Below are 27,176 nucleotides of genomic sequence, written 5' to 3'. Positions count from 1 at the left end.
TCCTTCTACTACTAAAGACCTCTATGTGCAAGCAAATTATTGAAATAAAATTAAACCATTTTGCTCGCAGGTAGAGGTCTACTAGACCTTATGGTCTAAACTGTCAAACCAAACCCAAGACCGAAACAAGAAAGAGAGAAAAAATTGGCTTATATTTCCACCCTCCAACATGAAATAGAATGTAGAATATACCTGCAATTGGTAACAACCCCGAAAACATCTGATTTATTATTGGCTGGTAGACTTTCCGGTTCAAATTGGCTCACGTTAAAAGTTGACAAACTAAAGTCCACATAACCAGTGAGAGTTTGATTTTTACTGTAGCCATAAACGTACACCAATTTGGGAATAAATTCTGTAGTAAATCCAATAATACACGCCTGAAATGGCATAAAAATAATTGGTCCAAATGGAATCAATAACGTAAATTTAGGTAGCTATAAATCTCTAAATTGTTAGCTTTGTTCAAAGATACATTATTGTATGGGCAATGTGCCAAGCGTACATTATTTATACTAGTTAATATTCTGGACCCTTGTGACGTATTCCATTGCAAAACATGTGTGAGTGTCTGTATTAAAGTTGTTTAATGGTCTCGATTTTAAGACGCTCTCGACCATTAAACTACACTTAAAGGCAAGGGATCGGTTGTTCAAAACGTTCGTTTTTTAAAGATACATTATGGGAGATTAGATAAAGAGCTGGCAGTTCTCACTATAATAGTTACAAACTAGATAATGTAGAGGAAATTTGCTGAAACTGTCAGACAAATTGATCCACTCTGAACCAAGATTTTAGCGATTGAATTTTCGTCGGCCTAGTCTCGATGATCATTACTAAAGTTGGTAGGATAAAAACATAGTCTCAATAATCCATTTAATGATTAAATTATGAATGGAATTCGAACAGGAAACAGGAACCTAATCCAATAAACATCGCAGACTAGCGACTATCGAGAGTTAATTACGTCAGCATCAGGATAAGTTAATTAATGTCTAATTAATAACTGCTGAAAATTGTTAGCTGTAATGTGTTAGCTACTTGACTATACTAACAGTATACCCGGTTTTACCCGAGCCCAAATTCGACAGAGGCCCATAATCGCCCAGGCCCCATATTTGTTTTCACAGGGTCATGCTAGTTAATTTTCTACCACATTTATGGGGGGTGGATCGCAGCAATGAAGCAGGATGGGTGAACATACAGACATACATACTTCTTTGATGACAATATGGCTGACAAACTTTTAACCAATCAGAGAAACCATGGTGGACCGGAGAGTAGGGCATTGTTTGACGACATCAACCCAACTGTCAAGGGTTCTTTCACGTGCGCACCATTTTTCATCCCATTCGAACGAATATACATTATTCCTCAGACATGAAAGCGATTACTTGGTGATTTACTTACATTAGACATGACAGCTATTGTAGATATACCACGCAATATACCAAACCAAATACCGATATCTTGACCTCGAACAGCTAACGGTCGTCTCCACTGCGTGACAAACTTGTAAGCATCCAATCGTACTTCTATAACGTTGTTCAGTAGTGCAAACAGCGGAGCCAATGGGAACGCAGACACAAAAATAGTCACAAAACCGAACTGGATAACTGAAAATATATATAAATATATTGACTGAAATGGAATTATGATATTCTTAAAAAAAACCAGAAGAGTTCCCGATTAACAAATAATATCCACCCACCATCTTTATTGTTAAGGATCAGCGACAACAAAATAAAATTAAATGTTGTTTAATGTTACATTGGCGTGCACGTAAAAGATCCCTTGACAGTTGGAATTCGATATAAAAGTAGGCCTTAGTGCTGCTATCCGGGCAAAATTTCCCTATAGCACACAGTATGGCATATGCCCATCTTCATTAGCCCAGTATAGGAGCAAAACAGTGGGATGTTAAACTCCATTTCATTTCATTTATTTTACCTTGTAGCACACTGTATGGTCTATGCCCGCCTTCATTAGCCCAGTTCGGAGCAGAACAGTAGGACGTTAAACCTTATTTCATTTCATTTCTACCTTTCTACACCCACCCAGGGGTCCTTAGCAGTTGGAGGAAACCTGGGGACACAGAAAAAAACTGGCCGAATGGTTACCATGTGTGCGCGCTGTATCATAAGGCCTGTCATTGAGTCAACTGGCGTGGTTTCGAATCCCAGGTTGTACGTGCCTGTCCAACCTCGTGGGTTTTCTCCGGGTCCTCCGGTTTCCTCCCACTGCTAAGGACCCCTACACGCAGGCGAGTTGTTGAAGTAAAATTAAACCATATATTAGTCCCAAAATGACCTAGTTTGTGTCGAGTGGAGTTAAACTCTCTCTCTCTCTCTCTCTCTTTCTTTAGATGGTTACCCCATAGGCAGTGTAGGTTAGAGCCCATAAAATTTTTGGCGACCTTTTTAAATTTGACGAACCTCACTTGGTTGTGTCGGACGTTCACTCTTAGGGAAGAAGCCCACACGGTCTGTGACACCATAGTGCTTGAGATGAGTTTTAGCGTAATCGATCACTCCAACTGGGAGACTGGTCACTCACTCACTTTGCATTAGCCTGGCATTCGGTTTCGCTTTCATTTTAAAACGGCAAACCACTTCCACAAAGAGCCCAGCTGATCGAGCTGCCTAGGGCCCATCAGAGCCTTGATCCGCCTCTGGTAGAATGACAAACACAAGAGACTTACCCATTTCAAGATATTCATCGAATAATCCAAGTTTATTCATCTGGGCTAAATTATAATCATCTTCCCATCGTGGTAAAGTTTGTTTCTCTTCTTTTGGTACATTACGAGTTTTAAACCAATTCATAACTTTACTGGAAACAAAAGATAAATATTTAATTAGCTGTAATCGGACACATGTCAGCCAGGTGATCTGGATAGCAGTGTCACGCCAGATGATCTGGATAGCAGTGTCATGCCAAGTGGTCTGGATAGCAGTGTCACACCATGTGGTATGAGGGCAATTTTGTCTGGATAATAGGGTTTCCATGTTAATGTTCGAACAATACCCTCTAAATACATTCCTCCATTTTAATTTCATCTAAATGAATAACATCAAAGATGTTTGGATGAATGGGTGTGTGTGTGTGTGTTTGTGTGGGTGTGTGTGCGTGGGGGTGGGTGTGTGTTCGCCCATCACCACGATCCACCCCCTCATATGTGTTATCAAATTAACCAGCATAACCCCTTGAATGTTTTAGGTCATCGATAATTGGGCTTCAGGCGATTTGCTAGGACCAAGGGCGTCGCGAGGGACAACGTATAGTCGTTCGGATGGGACAAAAAAAAGAATTTGAAATCAGAGAAAGTAGTCTGTAGTGCCGCTGTATGGGCAAAGTTTCTCTCATAGTACACTGAATGGCATATGCCAGACCTCATTTGCCCAGTTGGAGCAGAACAGTAGGACACTGAACCCCATTTCATTTAATTTAATTTTAACTCAATCAATGAAAAGTTGCCAATACCAATCAGGATAATAATAATGAACTCACGGTAAAATGATTTCCTTGAAATTGTTAAACGTTTGTTTACCAACCATAACTATACCCAGTTGAATACATAACTCAATCAGACAGCCAGCTGGGTCACACTAAAAATATACAAATACATAACTCAATCACACTAAAAATATACAAAAACATAACTCAATCAGACAGTCAGCTGGGTCACACTAAAAATATACAAAACCAAGGCGATCAGAGAAACCAAAAAAAACCTGAGGTTTCCCCCATCCTCTTATAACAGCAATGATAAAAAGAATGACATGTTTTAAGATTGGCGATGTCTATTTTCAGACTGGTTGGGGAGGAGAGATGAGATCTGGCTGGTTGGGGAGGAGATCAGGTTGGTTGGGGATTAGATCAGGCTGGTTGGGGTGGAGATCAGGTTGGTTGGGAGGAGATCGGGTTGGTTGGGAGGAGATCAGGCTGGTTGGAGAGGAGTTCAGGCTAGTTGGGGAGGAGATTGAGCTGGTTGGGGTGGAGATTGTGGTGGTTGGGGAGGAGATTGGGCTGGTTGGGGAGGCGTTCGGGTTGGTTGGGGAGGAGATCGATTGGTTGGGGAGGGGATCAGATTGGTTGGGGAGGAGATGGGCATGGTTGGGGAGGAGTTCAGGTTGGTTGGGGAGGAGATCAGATTGGTTCGGGAGGAGATGGGAATGGTTGGGGAGGAGTTCAGGTTGGTCGGGGAGGAGTTCAGGTTGGTTGGGGAGGAGATCAGATTGGTTGGGGAGGAGATGGGAATGGTTGGTTGGGGAGGAGATGGGAATGGTTGGGGAGGAGTTCAGGTTGGTCGGGGAGGAGTTCAGGTTGGTTGGGGATTAGATCTGGTTGGGGATGAGATCGGGTTGGTTGGGGATGAGATCAGGCTGGTTGAGGAGGAGATCAGGCTGGCTGGGGAGGAGATTAGGCTAGTTGGGGAGCAGATCAGGCTGGTTGGGGGGGGAGATTGGGCTGGTTAGGGAGGAGATCAGGCTAGCTGGGGAGGAGATCAGGCTGGTTCTGGAGGTCATTATATCAAAAATTCTCTATTCTCCATTTAAAATTAAAGTTTACCTCTTCCTGTCTGGTGAAATTGATCTGTCTGTTATAGGCACCAGGACGGCCAATAAATCTAAAATACAGAACCAATAAAATATCAAAACTAACCGATTTTACAGTTCATTGTTCATATTTTCGGACAAGATGTAATTTTTAATAACTTCATGCAAGCTGAGATGTACTGAAATTGTTTATTCAATTAAAAAGAGACCATCTAAAGATTTTACCCATAACATACATTATGCAAGAGCTAAATTTGCCTATTGCAGGTCTTTCTTTAGGCCTGAAATGTTATCTAAATTATTAATTAGACATTAATTAACTTATCCAGGACACAATCAACTGTCGATAGCATCAGATTTCTCTGATATTAAATAGATTAGAACATTTCAGCCATATTTTGATTTAGCATCAGATTTCTCCGATATTAAATAGATTAGAACAGTTCAGCCATATTTTGATTTAATCTTAAAATGGAGAAGCGAGACTTAGCTTCGAACAACCAGTACGGTGGTTGAAATTATTACACGTCTTGTCAAGCCTTCAAAGGCTAATATCTTCGCTTGCAATAGAGTAATTGGAATGAAATTTTCAAATTATTCTTTTTACATTATCTATTTTTGAACTAGTATAGCAAGAATGGCTAGCTCTTTATCTAAATCTTACATAATGTATCTTTAAGTGACACAGGCGATTTTACCCAATACTAAGGTGGCACAGTCTTTCTTATATCAGAAGTACAACTTCAAAGAAAGGTTGACGAGCTTTATAGACAAGAAAAATAATCAAAAGGAGAAAAACAAGCAAATTCTGCCAAAATTTGGTCAGTAGAGAATGCCGAAAGTAGCACAATTTTTAATTCATCAAATCTTTGTAAATAGCCGACCATTTTTAGAGATTCAACTTCCGCAATGTTGTAGTTTTCAAGGATTAAAGATACATTATGGGAGATTAGATAAAGAGCTGGCAGTTCGCACTATAATAGTTGAAAACTAGATAATGTAAAGGGAATTTGCTGAAAATGTCAGTCAAATTAATCCACTTACCGATTGAGTATTGGGGCTAGCCTCGATCATCATTACTAAAGTCGGTAGGATAAAAAACATAGTCTCGATTATCAATTTTTTGATTTAATTATGAATGGAAGTCGAACAGCAAATCGGAACCTTATCCAATAAATATTGCAGACTAGCGATGCCATCGAGAGTTAATTATGGTCTGGATAAGTTAAATAATGTCTAATTAATAATTTAGATAACATTTCAGGCCTAAGGAAAGATCTGCAATAGGCAGATTTAGCTTTTACATAATGTATGTTTAATAATCTATCAAATGATAGTAATGATGTATGTCATTTAATTAAAGCGGCGTTATGAGCTGACAGTATTCGAATTTACTCTTGGCTGAAAAACAGAATTTCAAAAAAATGTAGCCTTGATTGTCATTGTTACCGTTGTTCCAATAATGAACATAGTCTCTATTATCCAGTTCTACGGTTAATCACAAGCAGCTGTTGACTCACAGATCAGCTTCAAATCTGTTTATAATTGTTCCCATCAGATGGCATTGAGAGTTGATTATGGCTAATTAATAGCTTATATAACATTTCAGGCCTAAAGAAAGACCTGCAATAGGCAGATTTCGCTCTTGCATAATGTATGTTTAATAAAAAAAAACCCCAAAAAACCTATTTACCTGCCCTTGAAGAACGCGATATAAAATAAAACCCTATTTACCTGCCCTTGAAGAACGTGATATAAAATAAAACCCTATTTACCTGCCCTTGAAGAATGCGATATAAAATATAGATGAATAATGATTGATGAATTGAAACAGAAACATTTTAAACGTAAAACTATCTTCCCATTCCGTCTCAGTACGCGGCATTTCTGAAATAGAATTGTTTCAACATCTATTATAGGTCATTTCGGGACTAACATATGGTTCAATTTATTTCAATAATTCACTTCTGTTCAGGGATCTTTAGCAATTGGAGGAGACCTGGTGACCCAGAGAAAACCTACGAGGTTGGACAGGTTACCCTACTCCTTGTCACATACAACCCGGGAATCCAATGCACACACGTTAACTATTCTTGCACCCAAACCCCGGCCATAATCAAAGTGATGAAGTCAAGAACACATAATAATAGAAATAAAGTGAAATAGGATTTAAGTCCTAATTTCTGTTCTAATTGAGCGAAGGAAGATGGGTATATGCCATGGACTGTGCTTTGCGGGGAAGTTTGCTACGACAATGGCGCTACGGTCTTCTCTCATTTCATGCAGAGAGGGATATCTCTGACCATTGCTTCAGGAATATGGGAGACACCTGTTCTGTATTCCTCAGGTAATACAGGTATCATTGTTGACAATAAACACCTGTATGTATAATTAAAATGACTACTCACCAAAATTTGTCAAGAATGTTGCAATTTGTAGATAAACCTAAAAACAAACCAAATGAAATGGGGTTTAACATCCTACTTTTCTGTTCGAACCAGGCTAATCAAAGCAGTCATACGCCATGCAGCATTTTGCCAAGGCAGCAGCATTCTATGTTTTACATTTTGCCAAGGCAGCAGCATTTTATGTTTTACATTTTGCCAAGGCAGCAGCATTTTATGTTTTACATTTTGCCAAGGCAGCAGCATTTTATGTTTTACATTTTGCCAAGGCAGCAGCATTACAGCCTACTCTTATTTCGAATTCCAACACAGAACCTGAGAGTTTTCTTTCCAAATGGACAACTTGACACCGTTCCTTGAGAGGTAGTCCATCCTGCACCATCAACAAGAAAAATCCCAGATAACACAATCTGATTCAAATACAGATCTATATTTCGTTTCATTTTTTAACACTTTCGATGGCCTACACTACGTGAAGATCGGGTCGGTTGTAGCGATATGTCGCGTCAGAGGTCATACAAGCGTCTTTTGACCCTATGACGTCAGACATTTGATTAACCAATCAGCATTGATGTTACTAGTGGATTACCCACAGTTCCGTGCAAAACACGCCTAAAGCTTGCCGTAACAGACCGTTTCATTGGCTAATTCCTCACACAATTCAGAACACGTCGATGATAACAACTTTTGAACTATAAAAACGAAAGGAAATAGGATCTTTGTTTTAATCAGAAAGCAGATGAACGTCGTTCTTTGCCAACAACCCGAGAGACATCCCAGTATTTACTCACTGAGCCGCTCAGACAACTCGTGTCTATTATTAAAGGTGGTGTGATTTAAACAGGCATTATTCAAGAGAGAGAGACAGAGAGAGAGAGAGAGAGAGAGAGAGGAGGGTTTAACGTCCACTAGACACTAACATATGGGGTTTAACCCTCTAAACATAAACTAGAGAGAGAGAGAGAGAGAGGGTTTAACGTCCACTAGACACTAACATATGGGGTTTAACCCTCTAAACATAAACTAGAGAGAGAGAGAGAGAGAGAGAGGAGGGTTTAACTCCACTAGACACTAACATATGGGGTTTAACCCTCTCAACATAAACTAGAGAGAGAGAGAGAGAGAGAGAGAGAGAGGGGAGGGTTTAACTCCACTAGACACTAACATATAGGGTTTAACCCTCTCAACATAAACTAGAGAGAGAGAGAGAGAGAGAGAGAGAGAGAGAGAGAGAGATGGGGTTTAAACCTCTCAACATAAACTAAAGAGAGAGAGAGAGAGAGAGAGAGAGAGAGAGAGAGAGAGAGAGAGAGAGATGGGGTTTAACCCTCTCAACATAAACTAGAGAGAGAGAGAGAGAGAGAGAGAGAGATGGGGTTTAACCCTCTCAACATAAACTAAAGAGAGAGAGAGAGAGAGAGAGAGAGAGAGAGAGAGAGAGAGAGAGATGGGGTTTAACCCTCTCAACATAAACTAGAGAGAGAGAGAGAGAGAGAGAGAGAGAGAGAGAGATGGGGTTTAACCCTCTCAACATAAACTAGAGAGAGAGAGAGAGAGAGAGAGAGGAGGGTTTAACTCCACTAGACACTAACATATGGGGTTTAACCCTCTCAACATAAACTAGAGAGAGAGAGAGAGAGAGAGAGGAGGGTTTAACTCCACTAGACACTAACATATGGGGTTTAACCCTCTCAACATAAACTAGAGAGAGAGAGAGAGAGAGAGAGAGAGAGAGAGGGGAGGGTTTAACTCCACTAGACACTAACATATGGGGTTTAACCCTCTCAACATAAACTAGAGAGAGAGAGAGAGAGAGAGAGAGAGAGAGAGAGAGAGAGAGATGGGGTTTAAACCTCTCAACATAAACTAAAGAGAGAGAGAGAGAGAGAGAGAGAGAGAGAGAGAGAGAGAGAGAGATGGGGTTTAACCCTCTCAACATAAACTAGAGAGAGAGAGAGAGAGAGAGAGAGATGGGGTTTAACCCTCTCAACATAAACTAAAGAGAGAGAGAGAGAGAGAGAGAGAGAGAGAGAGAGAGAGAGAGAGAGAGAGAGAGATGGGGTTTAACCCTCTCAACATAAACTAGAGAGAGAGAGAGAGAGAGAGAGAGAGAGAGAGAGAGAGAGAGAGAGAGAGATGGGGTTTAACCCTCTCAACATAAACTAGAGAGAGAGAGAGAGAGAGAGAGAGAGAGAGAGAGAGAGAGATGGGGTTTAACCCTCTCAACATAAACTAGAGAGAGAGAGAGAGAGAGAGAGAGAGAGAGATGGGGTTTAACCCTCTCAACATAAACTAGAGAGAGAGAGAGAGAGAGAGAGATGGGGTTTAACCCTCTCAACATAAACTAGAGAGAGAGAGAGAGAGAGAGAGAGAGAGAGAGAGAGAGAGAGATGGGGTTTAACCCTCTCAACATAAACTAGAGAGAGAGAGAGAGAGAGAGAGAGAGGGTTTAACGTCCACTAGACACTAACATATGGTTTAATTTTATTTCAATAATTTTATTTCAATAGGGATATTTTAGCAGTGGGAGGAAACTGCAGAACCCGGAGAAAACCCACGAGGTTGGACAGGCAACTCTACTCCTTGTCATGTACAACCAGGGAATCGAAACCACGCCCAGTTGACTCAATGACAGACTTTATGATACTGCGCGTACATGCTAACCATTCCCCAAAGCACCACAGAGCATGCAATCTGGTTAAAACACAGATCCTATTTCGTTTCGTTTTTATAGTTCAAAATTTCGTTTTACTTGTCTTTACTACACTTGGATCTGGAAGAGTTGTTATTTAACTCGTGTTCTGAATGGTGTCAGGGATAAGCCAATGAAACGGTCTGTTACGGCGATCTTTAGGCGTATTTTGCACGGAACTGTGGGTAATCCACTAGTAACATCAATGCTGATTGGTTAATCAAATGTCTGACATCATAGGGTCATAAGTCGGTCTTTTGACCCCTGACGTGACCTATCGCTATAACTTGTCAGATCTTCATGTAGTGTAGGCCATCGAAAGTATAAAAAAACGAAACGAAATATAGATCTTTATTTTAGTCAGATTGGAGAGCATGTGCTCGTTATCCATGTTCTATACCTTTTAAAGAGCATCAGAGCAGTCAAACTGTTCGCATGTTTAGCGCTCTAGAAAATGACAATGATTATCATTACTAATGTACAACCAGGGGTCTGTTTCACAAAATTTTAACTAAGATAAAATCAAAATTTTAGTAATTTGATTGGATAATATTAGACTGATTTTAGTGCTTAACCAATCAAAATTGAAGCATCTACTAAAGTTTTGAGTTTATCTTTAGTTAAGATTTTGAGAAACAGGGCCCAGATTTCAATGTAGCTGTATAAAAATGAAGATGTTCGTACTCAACTGAGAATAACGATAGCTCCAATTGTGTTGTCGACGGATGGGGGTGATGGCCAGATTTTAGGCAATAATATAAAACCAGAGTTAAATGCAGGCGCATAAAAATGAAAATGTTCGTACCCAACTGAGAATAACGATGATGATCAAATTAATAATAGCTGCCGTAATAGTTGTAATAAGATTGGCTCGTGCACTGATTTCTTCCTGGTCCACGCTGTAGAAAATGGCTGCTACTGTCACACGGTACACAATCACACCAAACGCAGCAGCAACAACCAAACATAACTAGGAGGAGAAAAACAAAATATACACATTGATACTGACCAATATTTACATTCAAAATACAGATATGACATCATCATTATTTTAAATAATGATACAGGCAATGTGCCAAGCGTACATTATTGATACTTGAAATTTTGGAAATGAAATGAAATGAAATGGAGTTTAACGTCCTATTGTTCTGCTCCTACACTGGGCTAATGAAGACGGGCATACGCCATACAGTGTGCTATGAGGGAAATTTTTCCCGGGCAGCGGCACTATCGCCTACTCTTATATCGAATTCCAACTACCAGGGGATCTTTTTCGTGCATTCCAATATATACACAGGACCTTGGTTTTTTGTCTCATCCGAAGGACTAGACAGCTGTCCTTGTCAGGCCCTCCGTTCTGCACCACTGACAAGGGGAAACCACGTCGGAAAATCTGGATGAACTTGAAATTTTGGACCTGTGTGACAATTTCATTGCAAAGCACGTGCGAGTGTCTGTATTTTAAGTTGTTTAATTGGTCTCGAGCTTAAAACATTGCGTAATATATTAGTCACAACACTTGTGACTTACCTCCCTTGTGTTGTTTCAATATATTACGCAATGTCTCGCTCTCGACCCTGAAACCGCACATAATTCCATGTTTAAAGGTCTTGTGATTAATCGTGATGTCTCTTGTTAGCAACGTAAATAACTATATATATATATATATATATTGTCACGAATCACTTGAGAGAGAGAAATGGGGTTTAATGTCCAATCGACACAGACTTGGTCATTTCGGGACTAACATATGGTTTAATTTTATTTCAATAATTCGCTTGTGCATAGGGGTCTTTAGCAGTGGGAGGAAACCGGTCATTTTGGGACTAACATATGGTTCAATTTACTTGCATTTAGGGGTCTTTAGCAGTTGGAGAAGACCAGAGGATCTGGAAAAAACACACGATGTTGGACAGGTGACCCTAATCCTTGTCAAGTACAACCGGGGAACCGAAACCACACCAGTTGACTCATTGACAAATGTGCATTTGGCCCCTCAACCTCATAAGTGTTCTAAACACCCTGATTATAAATGACAGTGGTATAAGGTGTTCTAGAAATAGTAGGCATATATCATAAATTACCATAAACACCACGGTTATAAATGAAGAAGCAAATCGACACACACGATGAGCAAACCGAACGTGAGGCTCTTCCATCTGAAATATACAAAATATAAAATATTAATAAGTGGGACGATGCATAAAATTAATATAATAAGCCTACAATAGAATCTACCGTTATCCAACATGTTGCTGATTTATTGTATTTGTATAAGTTTCCATGACAACACCCCTGGCATCAGTTTCCATGACAACACCCCTGACATCAGTTTCCATGACAACACCCCTGACATCAGTTTCCATGACAACACGTCTGGCATCAGTTTCCATGACAACACCCCTGACATCAGCTCAGAGACATAAAATATATATTATAAAATATATAATTTGATATTAAAGTAATATCTTTGGTAAATTACTCTTTCAATCATTTCACCCACCCCACCCCACTATATCATCATTACCAAGGTGGCTAACCTATGGCACTGGAATGTTTAACGTCCTACTGTTCTGCCATACAGTGTGCTATTCCAACTGCCAAGGGATTTTTTTACATACACGCCAATGAAAACAAGGGTCCTCAGTTTTTCATCCCATCTGAATGACTAGACAGCTGTCCCAGCCAGGCCCTAAATTCTGCACCAATGACCCTGAGAAAACCCATGAGATTGGACAGGCGACCCTACTCCTTGTCACATACAGCCGGGGAATCGAAAACCACGCCAGTTGACTCAATGACAGACCTTAGTAGAGGGCGCACGTGCTAACCATTCAGCCATCCAACCCAACAGTTTAAGACCAAAAAATGTTTTTTAACTAAACTATAAATAAACATAACAGAAATTGAAGAAGATATTTAAAGTGGAATAAAAACTTTCCATAAAGAATTAAACACTGCCCGCCCTCCCTACCTTCCCCCCCCCCCACCCAGAGTCAAAACAGGAGTGTTTATTGGCTATGCCAAAGGGGTCGTAATATCACTTTTATCTAACACCTTATAAAATCCCTAACAATACATTCCCCCAAATCTGTCCTTTTGGGAATTTTAAAAACAAAAAATTAGTTTCCATGGAAACGTGAAAATTAGCAAAAAAGGTTTATGTGCGTACAAAGTTTCATACAGGTATGTTGGGAGATTTGAGATAAACATCTCAAAATAAACCCACATTGTGGGCAACGATATAGAAAGAGAGAGAGAAATGGGGTTTAATGTCCACTAGACACAGACTAGGTCATTTCAATAATTTGCTTGCAAGTAGGGGACTTTAGCACTGGGAGGAAACCGGAGGACCCAGAAAAAACCCACGAGGTTGGACTGTCAACCCTATTCCTTGTTAAATTCAAGCAGGGATTCGAAACCACGGCAGTTGATTCAATGAAAGACCTTCTGATACAGCGTGCATGCATTAACCATTAAGCCACCCTAACTCCTGGCAACGTTATAAAATCTAAAACAAAAACAATATAACTCTAAACAAATATTGTTTTTTTTTTACTCTTTCAATTATTCTCGCCCATCGTTCATCTGTCACCTGTATGGACATAATAAATCTCAATGACAAAAGTTCAACAATAATATTGATTGACTGATTGAATTATTGATTTATTGATTGATTGTTTGAATTATTGATTTATTGATTACTCTCTTTTAGAGAGAGAGATTATTTCGGGACTAACATATGGTTCAATTTTATTTCTATAATTCACTTGTGTGCAGGGGTCTTTAGTAGTGGGATGAAACCAGAGGACCCGGAAAAAACCCATGAGATTAGGCATGCCATCCTACTCCTGGTCATGTACAAGCTGAGAATCGAAACCACGCCACTTGACAACACTCATTTATCCCAGTTGTCATCTTTGAAATCCATTCTCACTTCGTAGTATTCGAAATGAAATGAAATGGAGTTAAACGTCCTACTGTTCTGCTCCTAACCTGGGCTAATGAAGACGGGCATACGCCATACAGTGTGCTATGAGGGAAATTTTGTCCGGACAGCGGCACTACGACCTACTCTTATATCAAATTCCAACTGCCAAGGGATCTTTTACATGCACGCCAATGTGTATACAGGAACTCGATTTTTCATCCATCTGAACGACTTGACAGCAGTGCTTGTCAGGTCCTCCGTCCTGCGTAGTATTCGAGGATGCTTGTGGGCTCCAATATTTCTTCTCAAAACTATGCAAAATTTACTTATAATCTTGTTGTTTAGAAACAAAATAAAGGAAATCAAAACCAAAAGTCATTTTTTGAGTGTTACTCCACTCCTCACAGAGTCCTCACACCACAGGAACTCTTTTATACATAAAAACCCAGATTACCAATACATCAAAACAATAGTGGACATTCCTGAAAGGGTGAAAGGGTGTTGGTTTCATTTCCACTGAAAGCAAGAAGTCATTCACTGTAACAAAAGGCAATCTAAGAGATTTCTGAAGAGTTCAAAGTTGAAGTTTAAATATTCAAGCATAAAACTTAAGAAGCAGGAAAAAAATAAACTAAGTGATAATCATGCATATTGAAATAAAATAGGAATGAATACATATGTGCAAGCAGAAACTACGAAAGAATAAAACACTACTTTACTAGAACAATAAGCATAAGATTACCTTGCTAAGCAACTAAAATTTAATAAAATATAATAGTAAAATTCAAATTTGAAGAAGGAGTGTTTAGTGTTTAATATCAATATTAAACATACATTATGCAAGAGCTAAATCTGCCTATTGCAGGTCTTTCTTTAGGCCTGAAATGTTATCTAAATTATCAATTAGACATTAATTAAATTATCCAGATCATAATCAACTCTCAGTGTCATCGCTAGCCTGCGATATATACTGGATTAAGATCCGGTTTGTTGCTCAACTTTCATTCATGATTAAATCATGAAATGGATAATCGAGACTATGTTTTTTATCCTACCAACTTTAGTAATGATGATTTAGGCTAGGCTGAAAATTCAATCGCTAAATTCTCGGTTCAGAGTGGATCAATTTGACTGAAATTTTCAGCAAATTGCTTTTACTGTATCTAGTTTTTGAACTATTATAGCCAGCTCTTTATCTAATCTCTCATAATGTATCTTTAATATTAACATTAACATAAAAAATAATTGAAAAGATTATCGTTATTATTAGTAGAATGTCAACCCAAGCTTGTCAGTCATATCATGATGGTGGAATCAGAGGTTAAATAACACCCCGACGACCCACCAAGCAACAAATAATGTTGTTAACCCGTTAACTGCGTAGGAAGTTATATAACGTCCTGGACAACTGCTACTCACCGTGTGTAGGACGTAATATAACGTCCTGGAGATATTTTCTCCAACCTATTCTTCGAACACAATCTCACAATTTGTAAGACGTTATATTACGCCTGGTCGAGGAAATCTAATTGAAGGGAGACAACTCTATTTACTGTTTGTATTCAGGAAAAAATAGGCCCAAATATGACGTTTATCGTCAAATTAATTACGCAATAGGGGGTAGTTTACGTCAAATTAATTACACAGTTAAGGGGTTAAAGCTCACCGGAAAAGCTTCATAAATCGTTTATAAAATGCAAGTAATCATGTCAATAGGGTTCGTCCTCTCAAAACCACAGTACTACACACCAGGTTTGAGAGAGAGAGAGAGAGAGAAATGGGTTTAACATCCACTTGACACAGACTAGGTCATTTCAGGACTAACATATGGTTTTATTTTATATCAATAATTCGATTGCACGTAGGGGTCTTTAGCAAGGAAAGGAAACCGGAGAACCCGGAGAAAACCCACGAGGTTGGACAGGCCACCCTACTCCTTGTCATGTACAACTGGGGAATCGAAACCACGCCAGTTGACTCAATGACAGACCTTATGATACAACGCGCACATGATAACCATTCAGCCATCCTCAGAAATTATTGAATCATGAAACTAATCAATATCGATCCCACAGATAACTCCCCCCTTCCTTTATCTCTGGTAAAACTCAACAGCCATTTTGAAATCGGCAGCATTTCATTCTAACAAATCCTGCCAATCAGTAGCCACTAGGGGGCGGAGCTGAGGAACTGATTTTACACTGATTAATGCAAATCAACAGGCATTCAGCTGTGAAAATTTAGAAATTACCAAGAAAAATGCAGAGAGACAGAGAGAAAAATAGGGTATAATCTCCACTCAACACAAACTAGGTCATTTCGAGACTAACAGAAAACATAAATATGCTGATTGAAATCAGGACTCAATTAATTCAATAATTTCTTGGGGTTTTTTCTCAGTATGACTAACGTGTCATAATATTTATCAGTTTTTAATATTCAATTAGTAAATTATCATAAGTTCTTAATATTCAATTAGTAAATTATCATTAGTTGTCAATATTCAATTAGTAAATTCTCATTAGTTGTTAATATTCAAACACATTTGTAAATTTTTGTTATTATGATTACTTTGTTACTTCACAAATTAATAATTTGTTATTAGTAAATTATTAATAATTTGTTATTACAGAACATTCAGAAATCCCTTCATTACACATTCATTTACAGTTTTAAGGGGTTTCAGGATTTGCAATTAGAGACGTCAATAAAAAACCAAGAAAACTACCTCGAGTAAAAGAAGGCTTCTTGCCTGGTAAAATAATTCAAAATTTGAATAATGAAAAAATACAATAAAAATAAAATTATGATCGTAAAATAGAAAAGTTTGACACGACATAAATCTAAAGCATGGAGTGAGTCATCTCTTTAAAACTAAACCAAAAATACATTTTAAAAACCTATGAAATACTCTAGGCACATCTGGAACGGCTAGTTCTTCCGTACATATAGAGAGAGAGATGGGGTTTAACGTCCACTCGACACAGACTAGGTCATTTCGGGACTAACATATGGTTTTTAATTTTATTTTAATAATTCGCTTGTGCGTAGGGGTCTTTAGCAGTGGGAGGAAACCAGAGGACCTGGAGAAAACCCACGAGGTTGGACAGGCGGCCCTACTCCTTGTCTCATACAACCGGGGATTCAAAACCACGCTAGTTGACTCAATGACAGGTCTTATGATACAGCGCACACGTGCTAACCATTCGCCCCCCCCCCCCCCTGCCGTATATAAGCATACGAAAAAACCATAACAACCATTTATGAAATGAAATTGAGGCGCTATAGCCTACTCATATTTCTAATTCCAACTGTCAAGGGTTCTTTTACGTGCACGCCACATAAAACAACTATACGCTGTCCTTTGCCAGGCACTCCATCCTACGCCACTGAGAAGGTGGAACCACGCCAGAAAATCCAGATGAACTTTCTCGGCCAATGCAGGGATCCAACTAGGGACCTACAACGTCCTACTCACTGACTCACTGTGACTCCCATGAAGACATATCAAGGTTGAATTCAAAATGTATAATGGGCTTGTTTTTTTGAGAATCAACGCCGAGGATAAATTTGGGAATAAATTTTAAATTTACTGGATCTCTATAAGGTGATGAAGTAGAAGAGCATTGAGACGACGTTGATCTCTGTAAAAATGTCAGGTGAAAAAAAAAAACAAAAAAAATACCACTTAAATATTGGTTCAACTGGGGAAAGTGCTTTGAAAAAGATAAAAGCCAATTTAATGTCCATTAAAGATAAATATTTTGTTCATTGATGGACCAATGGTGTGTTTGTTGCTTGCGGTGAAACATCGAAGCGTCAAAAGAAACAGTGTCAATGGTGTGTTTGTTGTTTGTGGTGAAGTCTCAAATCGCCCGGAGAAACACCACCAACGGTGTGATTGATGCTTGCGGTTAAACAGCATGAATGGTGTGTTTGTTACTTGCAGCCAAACCTCGAAGCGTCAATAGAAATAGCACCAATGGCGTGTTGGTTGCTTGCAGCCAAACCTTAAAGCGTCAATAGAAACAGCACCAATGGTGTGTTTGGTTGCTTGCGGTGAAACATCGAAGCGTCAATAGAAACAGCACCAATGGTGTGTTTGGTTGCTTGCGGTGAAACCTCGAAGCATCAATAGAGTTGTTGTGCATTTTGCGACCCAAAATAATCTTCTTCAAATTCAGATTGCCAGTTTTTTTGTTTACGTGCCCTTGAATGTAATCACGACCAATAACAAACACACCTTAACATGTGGTACTTTCTATGATTTGTGTGCAAAGCAAGTGTGAATTTTGCCTAAGCAGTGGCGTGTTCATCTACTCTTTTATAAATTCTGAAATTCCAACCACTGAGGGATCCTTCATGTGCACTACTCTTCATTGTATGAAATCTTATCAATGGCTTAAGTCAATCAAAAATATAGCTATTTGGGCAATAACTCTGAAAGAAATTAATAGCTTCTTCATTTCTTCATGAACACTAACACTGGGCATACATTTCAGGTTAATCTGACGTTAACTTTAAACTCTAGAGCAGTGATTCGCAACCAGTGTCCCGGGGCACACAGGTGTGCCGCCAGATCTTCCTAAGTGTGCCGTGAAATTTTGAACGGTACACTAAGAAAATGCGAAAAAAACATGTGATCCTAATTGAGTATTCACTGGTGTCTACTGGTAACTTCATAGCTGCGTTTTTCTTTATTTAGTTAGAGTCATTCTATGTGTCTATCACTAGTCTCTGTCTATGGTTGTAAGCCGTCTTTGACTTGCCATGTTTTTATTTTGCAAAATTCAAATATTTTTCATATTAGCCAGGTGTGCCGCTATTTTTTCATATGTTCCAAGGTGTGCCGGTGGCAGAAAGAGGTTGAGAACCACTGCTCTATAGCATCCACAAGAAATTGTAAATGACGTATGGACGGACAGACGGGGACAACAACAATATGTTATCAAAATCCAAGGTGCACAAGGATGAATATAAAAACTCTATAAATTATAAACTAACATTCCAAAAAAAATCCACACACATATAAAAAAATCCTATACTACTATCAAAAATATCAACTATGTATGTTACTTATAGTACACACTAGAATATAACATAACATACAATTAAACATACATTATGCAAGAGCTAAATCTTTCTTTAGGCCTGAAATGTTATCTAAATTATTAATTAGATATTAATTAACTTATCCAGACTATAATCAACTCTCGATGTCATCGTTAGCCTGCGATACTTAAAGGATTATGATCCCATTTGCTGCTCGACTTCCATTCATAATTTAATCATGAAATGGATAATCGAGACTATGTTTTTATCTTACAGACTTTATTAATGATGATCGAGGCTAAGTCGAAATTGCAATCGCTTCATTCTCGTTTCATAGTGGATCTATTTAACTGAAATTTTCAGCAAATTGCCTTTACATTATCTAGTTTTTAACTATTATAGTGAGAACTGCCAGCTCTTTATCTAATCTTCCATAATGTATCTTTAACCCTATAACACTTGATACATGTATATAAATAATAACTGTCCAAGTGAAGTGAAACATTAATACCATTAATTAAGATAAAATTCAAATTTTAGTAATTTGATTGGATAATATTAGATTGATTTTAGTGCAGAGCCAATCAAAATTGAAGTATCTACTAAAATTTGGATTTATATCGTAAGTTAAGATTTCAAGAAACAGGGCCCAGGAGAGACCTAAACTGTTGATCCTTAGATCGCCCTAAACCACCGGAGATATTTGAACAGTTTTCCGTATTATTGGACGATTTTGGGTTTCGCCACAGCTATGCAGGTAACAGGTGGTTTAAGGAGCCTTAGGGTTAAAGGGTTAAAACCACAGATTTGGGAACAAATATAGAAAATAATCTTACCTGATTAATTGGATTCTTCTTTGTCGTGCTCACCTGAGCCTCATATTCTGGTCGGATATTTTCCTAAAAATTACCCAACATAAAAATTATAGATGAAGATATTTATAAGGAGAGATGTGTAAAACAATTAACATCACATGGCCCAGTAAGAATTTGCCAATTATCATCACCCAGCAAGCACTTGCCAATTATCATCACCCAACAAGAACTTGCCAATTAACATCACATGACACAGCAAGCACTTACCAATTACCATAACATGACAAAAAAACCTGATCTTCTTTAGGCCTATATTCCTTTTAATCATGTACCTGATCATCAAGAAGAGAGAGAGAGAGGGGGACAGAGGGAGAGAGAGAGAGGGACAGAGGGAGAGAGGGAGGGTTGATGGTCTACTCAACACAAACTAGGTCATTTTGGGACTAACACATGGTTCAATTTTATTTCAATAATTCACTTGCACATAGGGATCTTTAGACGTGGGATGAAACCGGAGGACCTGAAGAAAACCCACGAGGTTGGATAGGCGACCCTACTCCTTGTCACGTACAACCAGTTGACTCAAATGACAGACCTTATGATACAGCACACACATGCTAACCATTCGGGCCATCAACCCCCAGATAATTAGTAAGACATTAGACACTGAAATATATATTAAACATATGATACAAGAGCTAAATCTGCCTATTTCAGTTCTTTCTTTAGGCCTGAAATGTTATATAAATTATTAAAGATACATTAATTAACTGATCCAGATCAAAATCAACTCTCGCTAGCCTGCGTTATTTACTGGATTAGGATCCCATTTGCTGCTCAATTTTCATTCATGATTTAATCATGAAATGGATAATCGAGATTATGTTTTTATCTTACCGACTTTAGTAATGACTAAGTGGGAACACACCAAATAAACAACCCAATTGATTAATGATGTATAATGTTTAATTTTTGAACAGTGGTCAGGAAATTAAATACTTGTAAATTGGACACTCATTATCAAAATTAATCAGTCAGCTTTAAACTGGACACAAGTACAAATTAGATGACTATGGGTGGTTTTAAATGATTTTTAGGAATTTTTAAACAAAGATTTGATATTGAATGAATGTGAAAGAAATTAGTGCTAAATTTTTAAACAAGAGAGAGAGAGAGAGAGAGAGAGAGAGAGAGAGATAAATGGGGTTTAACTCCACTCGACACAAACTAGGTCATTTCAGGACTAACATATGGTTTAATTTTTATTTCAATAATTCGCTTGCACGTAGGGGTCTTTAGCAGTGGGAGGAAACCGGAGGACCCGGAGAAAACCCACGAGGTTGGACAGGCGACCCTACTCCTTGTCAAGTACAACCAGGGATTCGAAACCACGCCAGTTGACTCAATGACAGGCTTTATGATACAGCACGCACATGCTAACCATTCGGCCATCCAACCCCCCATTTTTAAACAAAGATTTGATATTAAACGAATGTGAAAGAAATTAGTGCTACATACACAAGATTAAACGGTAACCAAATTACAGTGATAATTACCTCCTGTTCAAAATCTGCCACATCCCAATCGTACTCTATTTCAGCTTGTTTCCGTTTCCACATCTCATGAAAAAATGTCGCTGAAAAGAACAACCAAACCTTAAAGATACATATATTCTCACGAAAGTATTTATCGGGTGGTTATTTGTAGTACTATAGGACTTCTTTCTTGTTGTGCTTATTTCCTGCTGACCGTAAACAAGACTACAGCATAAAATAGTTTTACAACTTTATTGCTAAGATGTAATGGCTTTGCAGGTTCCTCGTTCTCAATAATAATGGCTGATAGGAATTTCTAGGTGAGCTCTGATCCAACTTGCTTCTACACCCTAATTTATACCTCCTATACCCCCTAATTTATACCCCTAATTTCTGCAGGTCTTTGATAACTGTTTTTTATGTATAACTATATATTCACGTTCATTAAGTACGTGAGACTTGAGTCTATAGAAGTTGGCAGAAAATACTTCAAGAATTTACTTAGGCCTCAATATGTATGGTACATGGACAGAAAGTAATGACAAATACATTCTGAAAAATGGACCCTGCCTCAATCAATGTAGGTCACAAACATGGCTTCTAACAAGCCAACAGTGAGGCTGATGTCCCCCGCCGAAATAGGACAAGGCATTGACCTAATAAACACATACACCAAGTTTGAACATTCTAGCTCAATTAAAAGTTATCGTGTCCCAAAGCATCAACCAATCAAATTGCTTATCTCTGCTTACCCTAAGCGGAAAATGCTCATCTTCGAACTCCATCAAGGCATTGACCTAATCAACACATACACCAAGTTTGAACATTCTAGCCCAATTAGGAAGAGAGTTATCGTGTCCCAAAGCATCAACCAATCAAATTGCTTATCTCTGCTTACCCTAAGCGGAAAATGCTCATCTTCGAACTCCATCAAGGCATTGACCTAATAAACACATACACCAAGTTTGAACATTCTAGCTCAATTAGGAAGAGAGTTATTGTGTCCCAAAAAGTGTGACGGACAGACAGACGGACGGACAGACAGACAGACGGACAGACAGACAGACGGACGAACTCATTTTAATAGTCCCCTGCTTTCTTCGAAAGGCGGGGGACAAAAACAGATTTTTTTATAGTTTGGGGTATCTCCCTATGAATACAGAATTTTGATAGGGATTTGAAGCAAATTTTGATAGATTAATTAGTTTGAATATGTTTTTAGTCCAAATATATCACCAAATCACTCAGTTTATACGTGGGAAGGTATCTTTAAGGAGATTGTTCAGAATATTATATTTGTATAAGACTTTATATACGAATACTTGTTATCGCTGACAAATGCATGTTGCCAGGAGCTTTAATGTAATCCCTTTTGAAATTGTCAATTGTGGTTGAACACTCACTTTCATGAAAGAGAGAGAGAAAGAGAGAGAGAGAGATGGGGATTAACGTCCACTCGAAACAGACTAGGTCATTTCGGGACTAACATATGGATCTATTTTATTTCCATAATTTGCTTGTGCGTAGGGGTCTTTAGCAGTGGGAGGAGACTGGAGGACCCGGAGAAAACCCACAAGGTTGAACAGACAACTCTACTCCTTATCTCGTACAACCGTGGAATCGAAAACCACGCCAGTTGACTCAATGACAGACTTTATGATACAGCACGCACATGCTAACCATTCAGCCATCCAACTCCTCTCTAGCAGTTGGTGGAGGACCTGTAGAAAACCAATGAGGTTGGGCCAGCAACCTTACTGTTATTAGAGCTTGTACCGTGCTGTCTTGGATCCTAACAATGACTACTTACCCCACAGGGCCATGAATCCAGCGAAGAATACTGTAGCTTCATTATCAAAGATGTAGGTAGCTCTAGAATATGTACACGATTTCTTTAATTTCCAGAAGGTACAGCGAACATCGCATAGTGGACACATCGTAAAATTACCGACACCGTTCTCATCACAGATTTCTTTCCTGAAACATTAAAAATATGATACAAGGCCTTGATGATGTTACGTTGTGGACGCATCGTAAAATTACCAACACCTATTTCACTACGTGGGGGGTTAGATGGCTGAATGGTTAGCAAGTGCGCGCTGTATCATAAAGTCTGTCATTGAGTCGACTGGCGTGGTTTCGAATCCCCAGTTGTACGTGACAAGGAGTAGGGTCGCCTGTCCAACGTCGTGGGTTTTCTCCGGGTCCTCCGGTTTCCTCCCACTGCTAAAGACCCCTATGCGCAAGCGAATTATTGAAATAAAGTATTGAAGCATGTGTTAGTCCCGAAATGACCTAGTCTGTGTCAAGTGGACATTAAACCCCATTTGTCTCTCTCTCACTACGTATATATGGTACAATTTACAGTAGACGTCAGTTAGAGAGAAATGGGGTTTAACGTCCACTCAACACAGACTAGGTCATTTCGGGACTAACATATGGTTTAATTTTATTTCAATAATTCGCTTTGGCGTAGGGGTCTTTAGCAGTTGGGGGAAACCGGAGTACCCGGAGAAAACCCGCGAGGTTGGATGGGCAACCCTACTCCTTGTCACGTACAACCGGGGATTCGAAACCACGCCAGTTGACTCAATGACAGGCCTTATGATACAGCGCATGCACGTGCTAACCATTCGGCCATCCAACCCCCCTATGTCAATTAGAGGATACATCTTAAAATTAATGACCCCAGCCTAACTATGTAATAAAACAAATATTGCATCATGGTCTGTTCTTTAATGAGCAATTTTCCACTGTAGTTTTTCAAAAATATTGTGAAACATGTTTGTATTTCTATACCTATCGTAAAATTACCAACAAAAGTCTAACTATGTCATAAAACGAATAGTGGATACATCATGAAATTACCAACAAAAGTCTAACTATGTCATAAAACGAATAGTGGATACATCGTGAAATTACCCACAAAAGTCTAACTATGTTATAAAACAAATAGTGGATACATCGTGAAATTACCGACAAGAGTTTCACTATAAATTTTATGCCATCCTTGTATTTGCCGCCCTCCTCCTTCAGAAAAACACATCAATTATACTTACACCATTAAACAAAAACCAGTGATAAGATTTTGATATGAGAGTCGTGCTATAGCAAAGTCAGCAGAGTTACCTACTCCTCTTTTCCTGCATGTTTTGGTTGATGTTTTGCTAGTCTGAGTCAATATACCTCACATGTTGCTGCTGTAATCTAATAAACCAACATATGCAGTAATTACTAGTCTTAGTCCGTTAAGTCAGCAGAGTTACCTACCCTACAGTATCATCAAACAGGCGGACACATCCGTAGATGAAAACTACTAGACCAATCAATGCCGCTGGTAAAAGTAGGGCTGTATAATATCCTAACCATGCAAAATAAATTCCGATCTTCTCACCAAAATATTTCCTGTAAAAAATAAAATAAAATGAAATGGTGTTCAACGTTCTGCTGTTCTGCTCCTACTGGGCTAATGACGATGGGCATACGCCATGCAGTGTGCTATGAGGGAAATTTTGCCCGGGCAGCAGCACTATGGCCTACACTTGTATCAAATTCCAACTGCCAAGGAATCTTTTACGTGTACGACAATGTATACATGGGACCTCGGTTTTTTGTCCCATTCGAATGACTAGACAGCTGTCCTTGTCAGTCCCTCTGTCCTGCACCACTGACAAGGCACAAACCATGTTGGAATATCCTGATGAACTTTCTCAGCCAATGCAGGGATCGAACACTTGACCTCCAGGCTAGCGAACCAGCGTCTTACCCACTCAAGACTGCCAAGGGTTATTGTACGTGCATTCTAATGTGTACATGGGACCTTGGATTTCCTCCGTCCTGACAGAGGGGAAGCCAGGCAGGAAAATCTAGAGGTACTTTCTTGGCCAACACTGGGATCAACTTGGGGACATCCTGGTTAGTGATTCTGCGTCTTATTCATTTATAGCCACTGCTGTAATAAAGAATTCAGAGCTGCATACTAACCGAATATGATCAAGTGGCTGATATTTGTACCATCGGCCGGGTTTGGCCCAAGTTTCATACAGCAACTAAAAAAACAATAATACATATTATACATTCATTATCATCTTAATTAGATTATAACTTATATCTTATTTAGATTATATCTTATTTAGATTATAACGTATATCTTATTTAGAGTATAACTTATATCTTATTTAGATTATAACTTATATCTTATTTAGATTATAACTTATATCTTATTTAAATTATAACGTATATCTTATTAAGATTATAATGTATATCTTACTTAGAAATATAACGTATATCTTACTTAGATTATAACGTATATCTTACTTAGATTAAAACGTATATCTTACTTGGATTATAACTTATATCTTATTTAGATTATAACTTATATCTTATATCTTATTAAGATTATAATGTATATCTTATTTAGATTATAACTTATATCTTATTTAGATTATAACATACATCTTACTTAGATTATAACGTATATCTTATTTAAACTATAACGTATATCTTATTTAGACTATAACGTATATCTTACTTAGATTATAACGTATATCTTACTTAGATTATAACTTATATCTTACTTATATTATAACTTATATCTTATCTAGATTATAACTTATATCTTATATTTATTAAGATTATAATGTATATCTTATTTAGATTATAACTTATATCTTATTTAGATTATAACATACATCTTACTTAGATTATCTATAATGAGTATATTTTTAATGAGTATATTTATAATGCGTTATATCCATAAACCAAGTTTATGCTCAAAGCGCTACACAATTATTATCCCTGTCTCCAGGATACAGGTAAAGCCTGATTACCTCCCTTTACCCCTGAACTCTTAGAAAGAGCCCCAACATATGCTGCTTCAAGGAGCGCAACAGTTTTTTGTATAATGCACACACCATCCTACCGGTACCCATTTACAGCTGGGTAGACTGGAATACAGGGATAAAGTGTCTTATTCAAGGACACAAGAACTCGGCGCACAATTCGGGTCTCGAACCTGCAACCATTCGGTCACAAATCCTACTCTCTAACCATTGCGCCAAATCTTATTTAGATTATAACTTATATCTTATTTAGATTATAACGTATATCTTATTTAGACTATAACGTATATCTTACTTAGATTATATATCTTATTTAGATTATAACTTATATCTTACTTAGATTTTAACTTATATCTTACTTAGATTATGACATATATCTTATTTAGATTATTACTTATCCTGTTCATTAGAAATATGATCTATTGGGTGTTATATTCACTGATTGTTTACAGATCAGAGTTTTGAAAGATGAGTATTTAGAGTTGAAATTTTATAAAGGTTTTGTTGGGCCAAATAGATGACCTAATTATGGTGGAGGGTATACATCTTTAATAATACATATAACCTAGTTATGTTGTAGGGAACATATCTTGAATTTAATAAAATTAAATAATTTTGTTGTAGAGAATATATCTTTAATAAAATAGACAACCTAGTTATGTTGGGAGGAATACATCTTTAATAAAATAAAAACAACACTTACATGTCTATCATTACTCTTGCCTCTGGTCAGTAGAGAATGGGGACTCAGATATTCACCCTGAAGTATAAAATATATTCTCACTTATAGATAACAGAGAGAGAGAGAGAGACAGAGAGACAGAGAGAGAGAGAGACAGAGAGAGAGAGAGACAGAGAGAGAGAGAGACAGAGAGAGACACAGAGAGAGAGCGAGAGACAGAGAGAGAGAGAGAGATAGAGAGAGAGAGAGATAGAGAGAGAGAGATGGGGTTTAACATCATAAATGTAAATAAATAAACTGTATTATTACCTCATGTAAGGGGTATGCCGCTTGGTAAACTCCAGAATTAATTAAATTCTTAATACCTGAAATTAAATATATCAAGTGTTAATAAGCATTAATTATTGTTTACAGCTGATGAAACAGTGCATTTAATGTCCACTCAACACAAACTAGGTCATTTCGGGTCTAACATATGGCTCAACTTTATTTCAATAATTTACTTGAGCAGAGGACCTGGAGAAAACCCATGAGGTTGGACTGGCGACCCTACTCCTTGCAACAGGGAATCAATACCACACCAGTCGACTCAATGACAGACCTTATGATACAGTTTGCACGCGCTAACCATTCGGTTATCCAACCCCCACCTATATTACTTGCA

General features: G+C 38.2%; 1 protein-coding gene across 1 annotated transcript in view; it reads right to left on the bottom strand.

Moving 5' to 3' along the window:
- Nucleotides 1-3,635: 3,635 nt before the first annotated feature.
- Nucleotides 3,636-27,176, bottom strand: part of LOC130010785 (anoctamin-4-like) — a 97,468-nt gene continuing 73,927 nt past the window's right edge. The window contains exons 13-26 of the mRNA XM_056098828.1: nt 26,822-26,877; nt 26,534-26,590; nt 24,974-25,038; nt 24,260-24,394; nt 22,800-22,966; nt 21,011-21,090; nt 19,476-19,538; nt 16,316-16,339; nt 11,741-11,815; nt 10,462-10,626; nt 6,968-7,004; nt 6,335-6,446; nt 4,573-4,630; nt 3,636-3,689 (exon numbers count right to left, since the gene is read on the bottom strand). Of these exons, the coding sequence (XP_055954803.1) occupies nt 3,636-3,689; nt 4,573-4,630; nt 6,335-6,446; nt 6,968-7,004; nt 10,462-10,626; nt 11,741-11,815; nt 16,316-16,339; nt 19,476-19,538; nt 21,011-21,090; nt 22,800-22,966; nt 24,260-24,394; nt 24,974-25,038; nt 26,534-26,590; nt 26,822-26,877 (1,148 nt within the window). The remainder of the gene's footprint in view (nt 3,690-4,572; nt 4,631-6,334; nt 6,447-6,967; nt 7,005-10,461; nt 10,627-11,740; nt 11,816-16,315; nt 16,340-19,475; nt 19,539-21,010; nt 21,091-22,799; nt 22,967-24,259; nt 24,395-24,973; nt 25,039-26,533; nt 26,591-26,821; nt 26,878-27,176) is intronic.

Source organism: Patella vulgata, chromosome 2 (assembly GCF_932274485.2).
Source record: "Patella vulgata chromosome 2, xgPatVulg1.2, whole genome shotgun sequence".
Classification (NCBI taxonomy): Eukaryota; Metazoa; Mollusca; class Gastropoda; family Patellidae; genus Patella; species Patella vulgata.
Note: the sequence above shows the minus strand (reverse complement) of the source record. Positions and strands in the feature narration are given on the sequence as shown.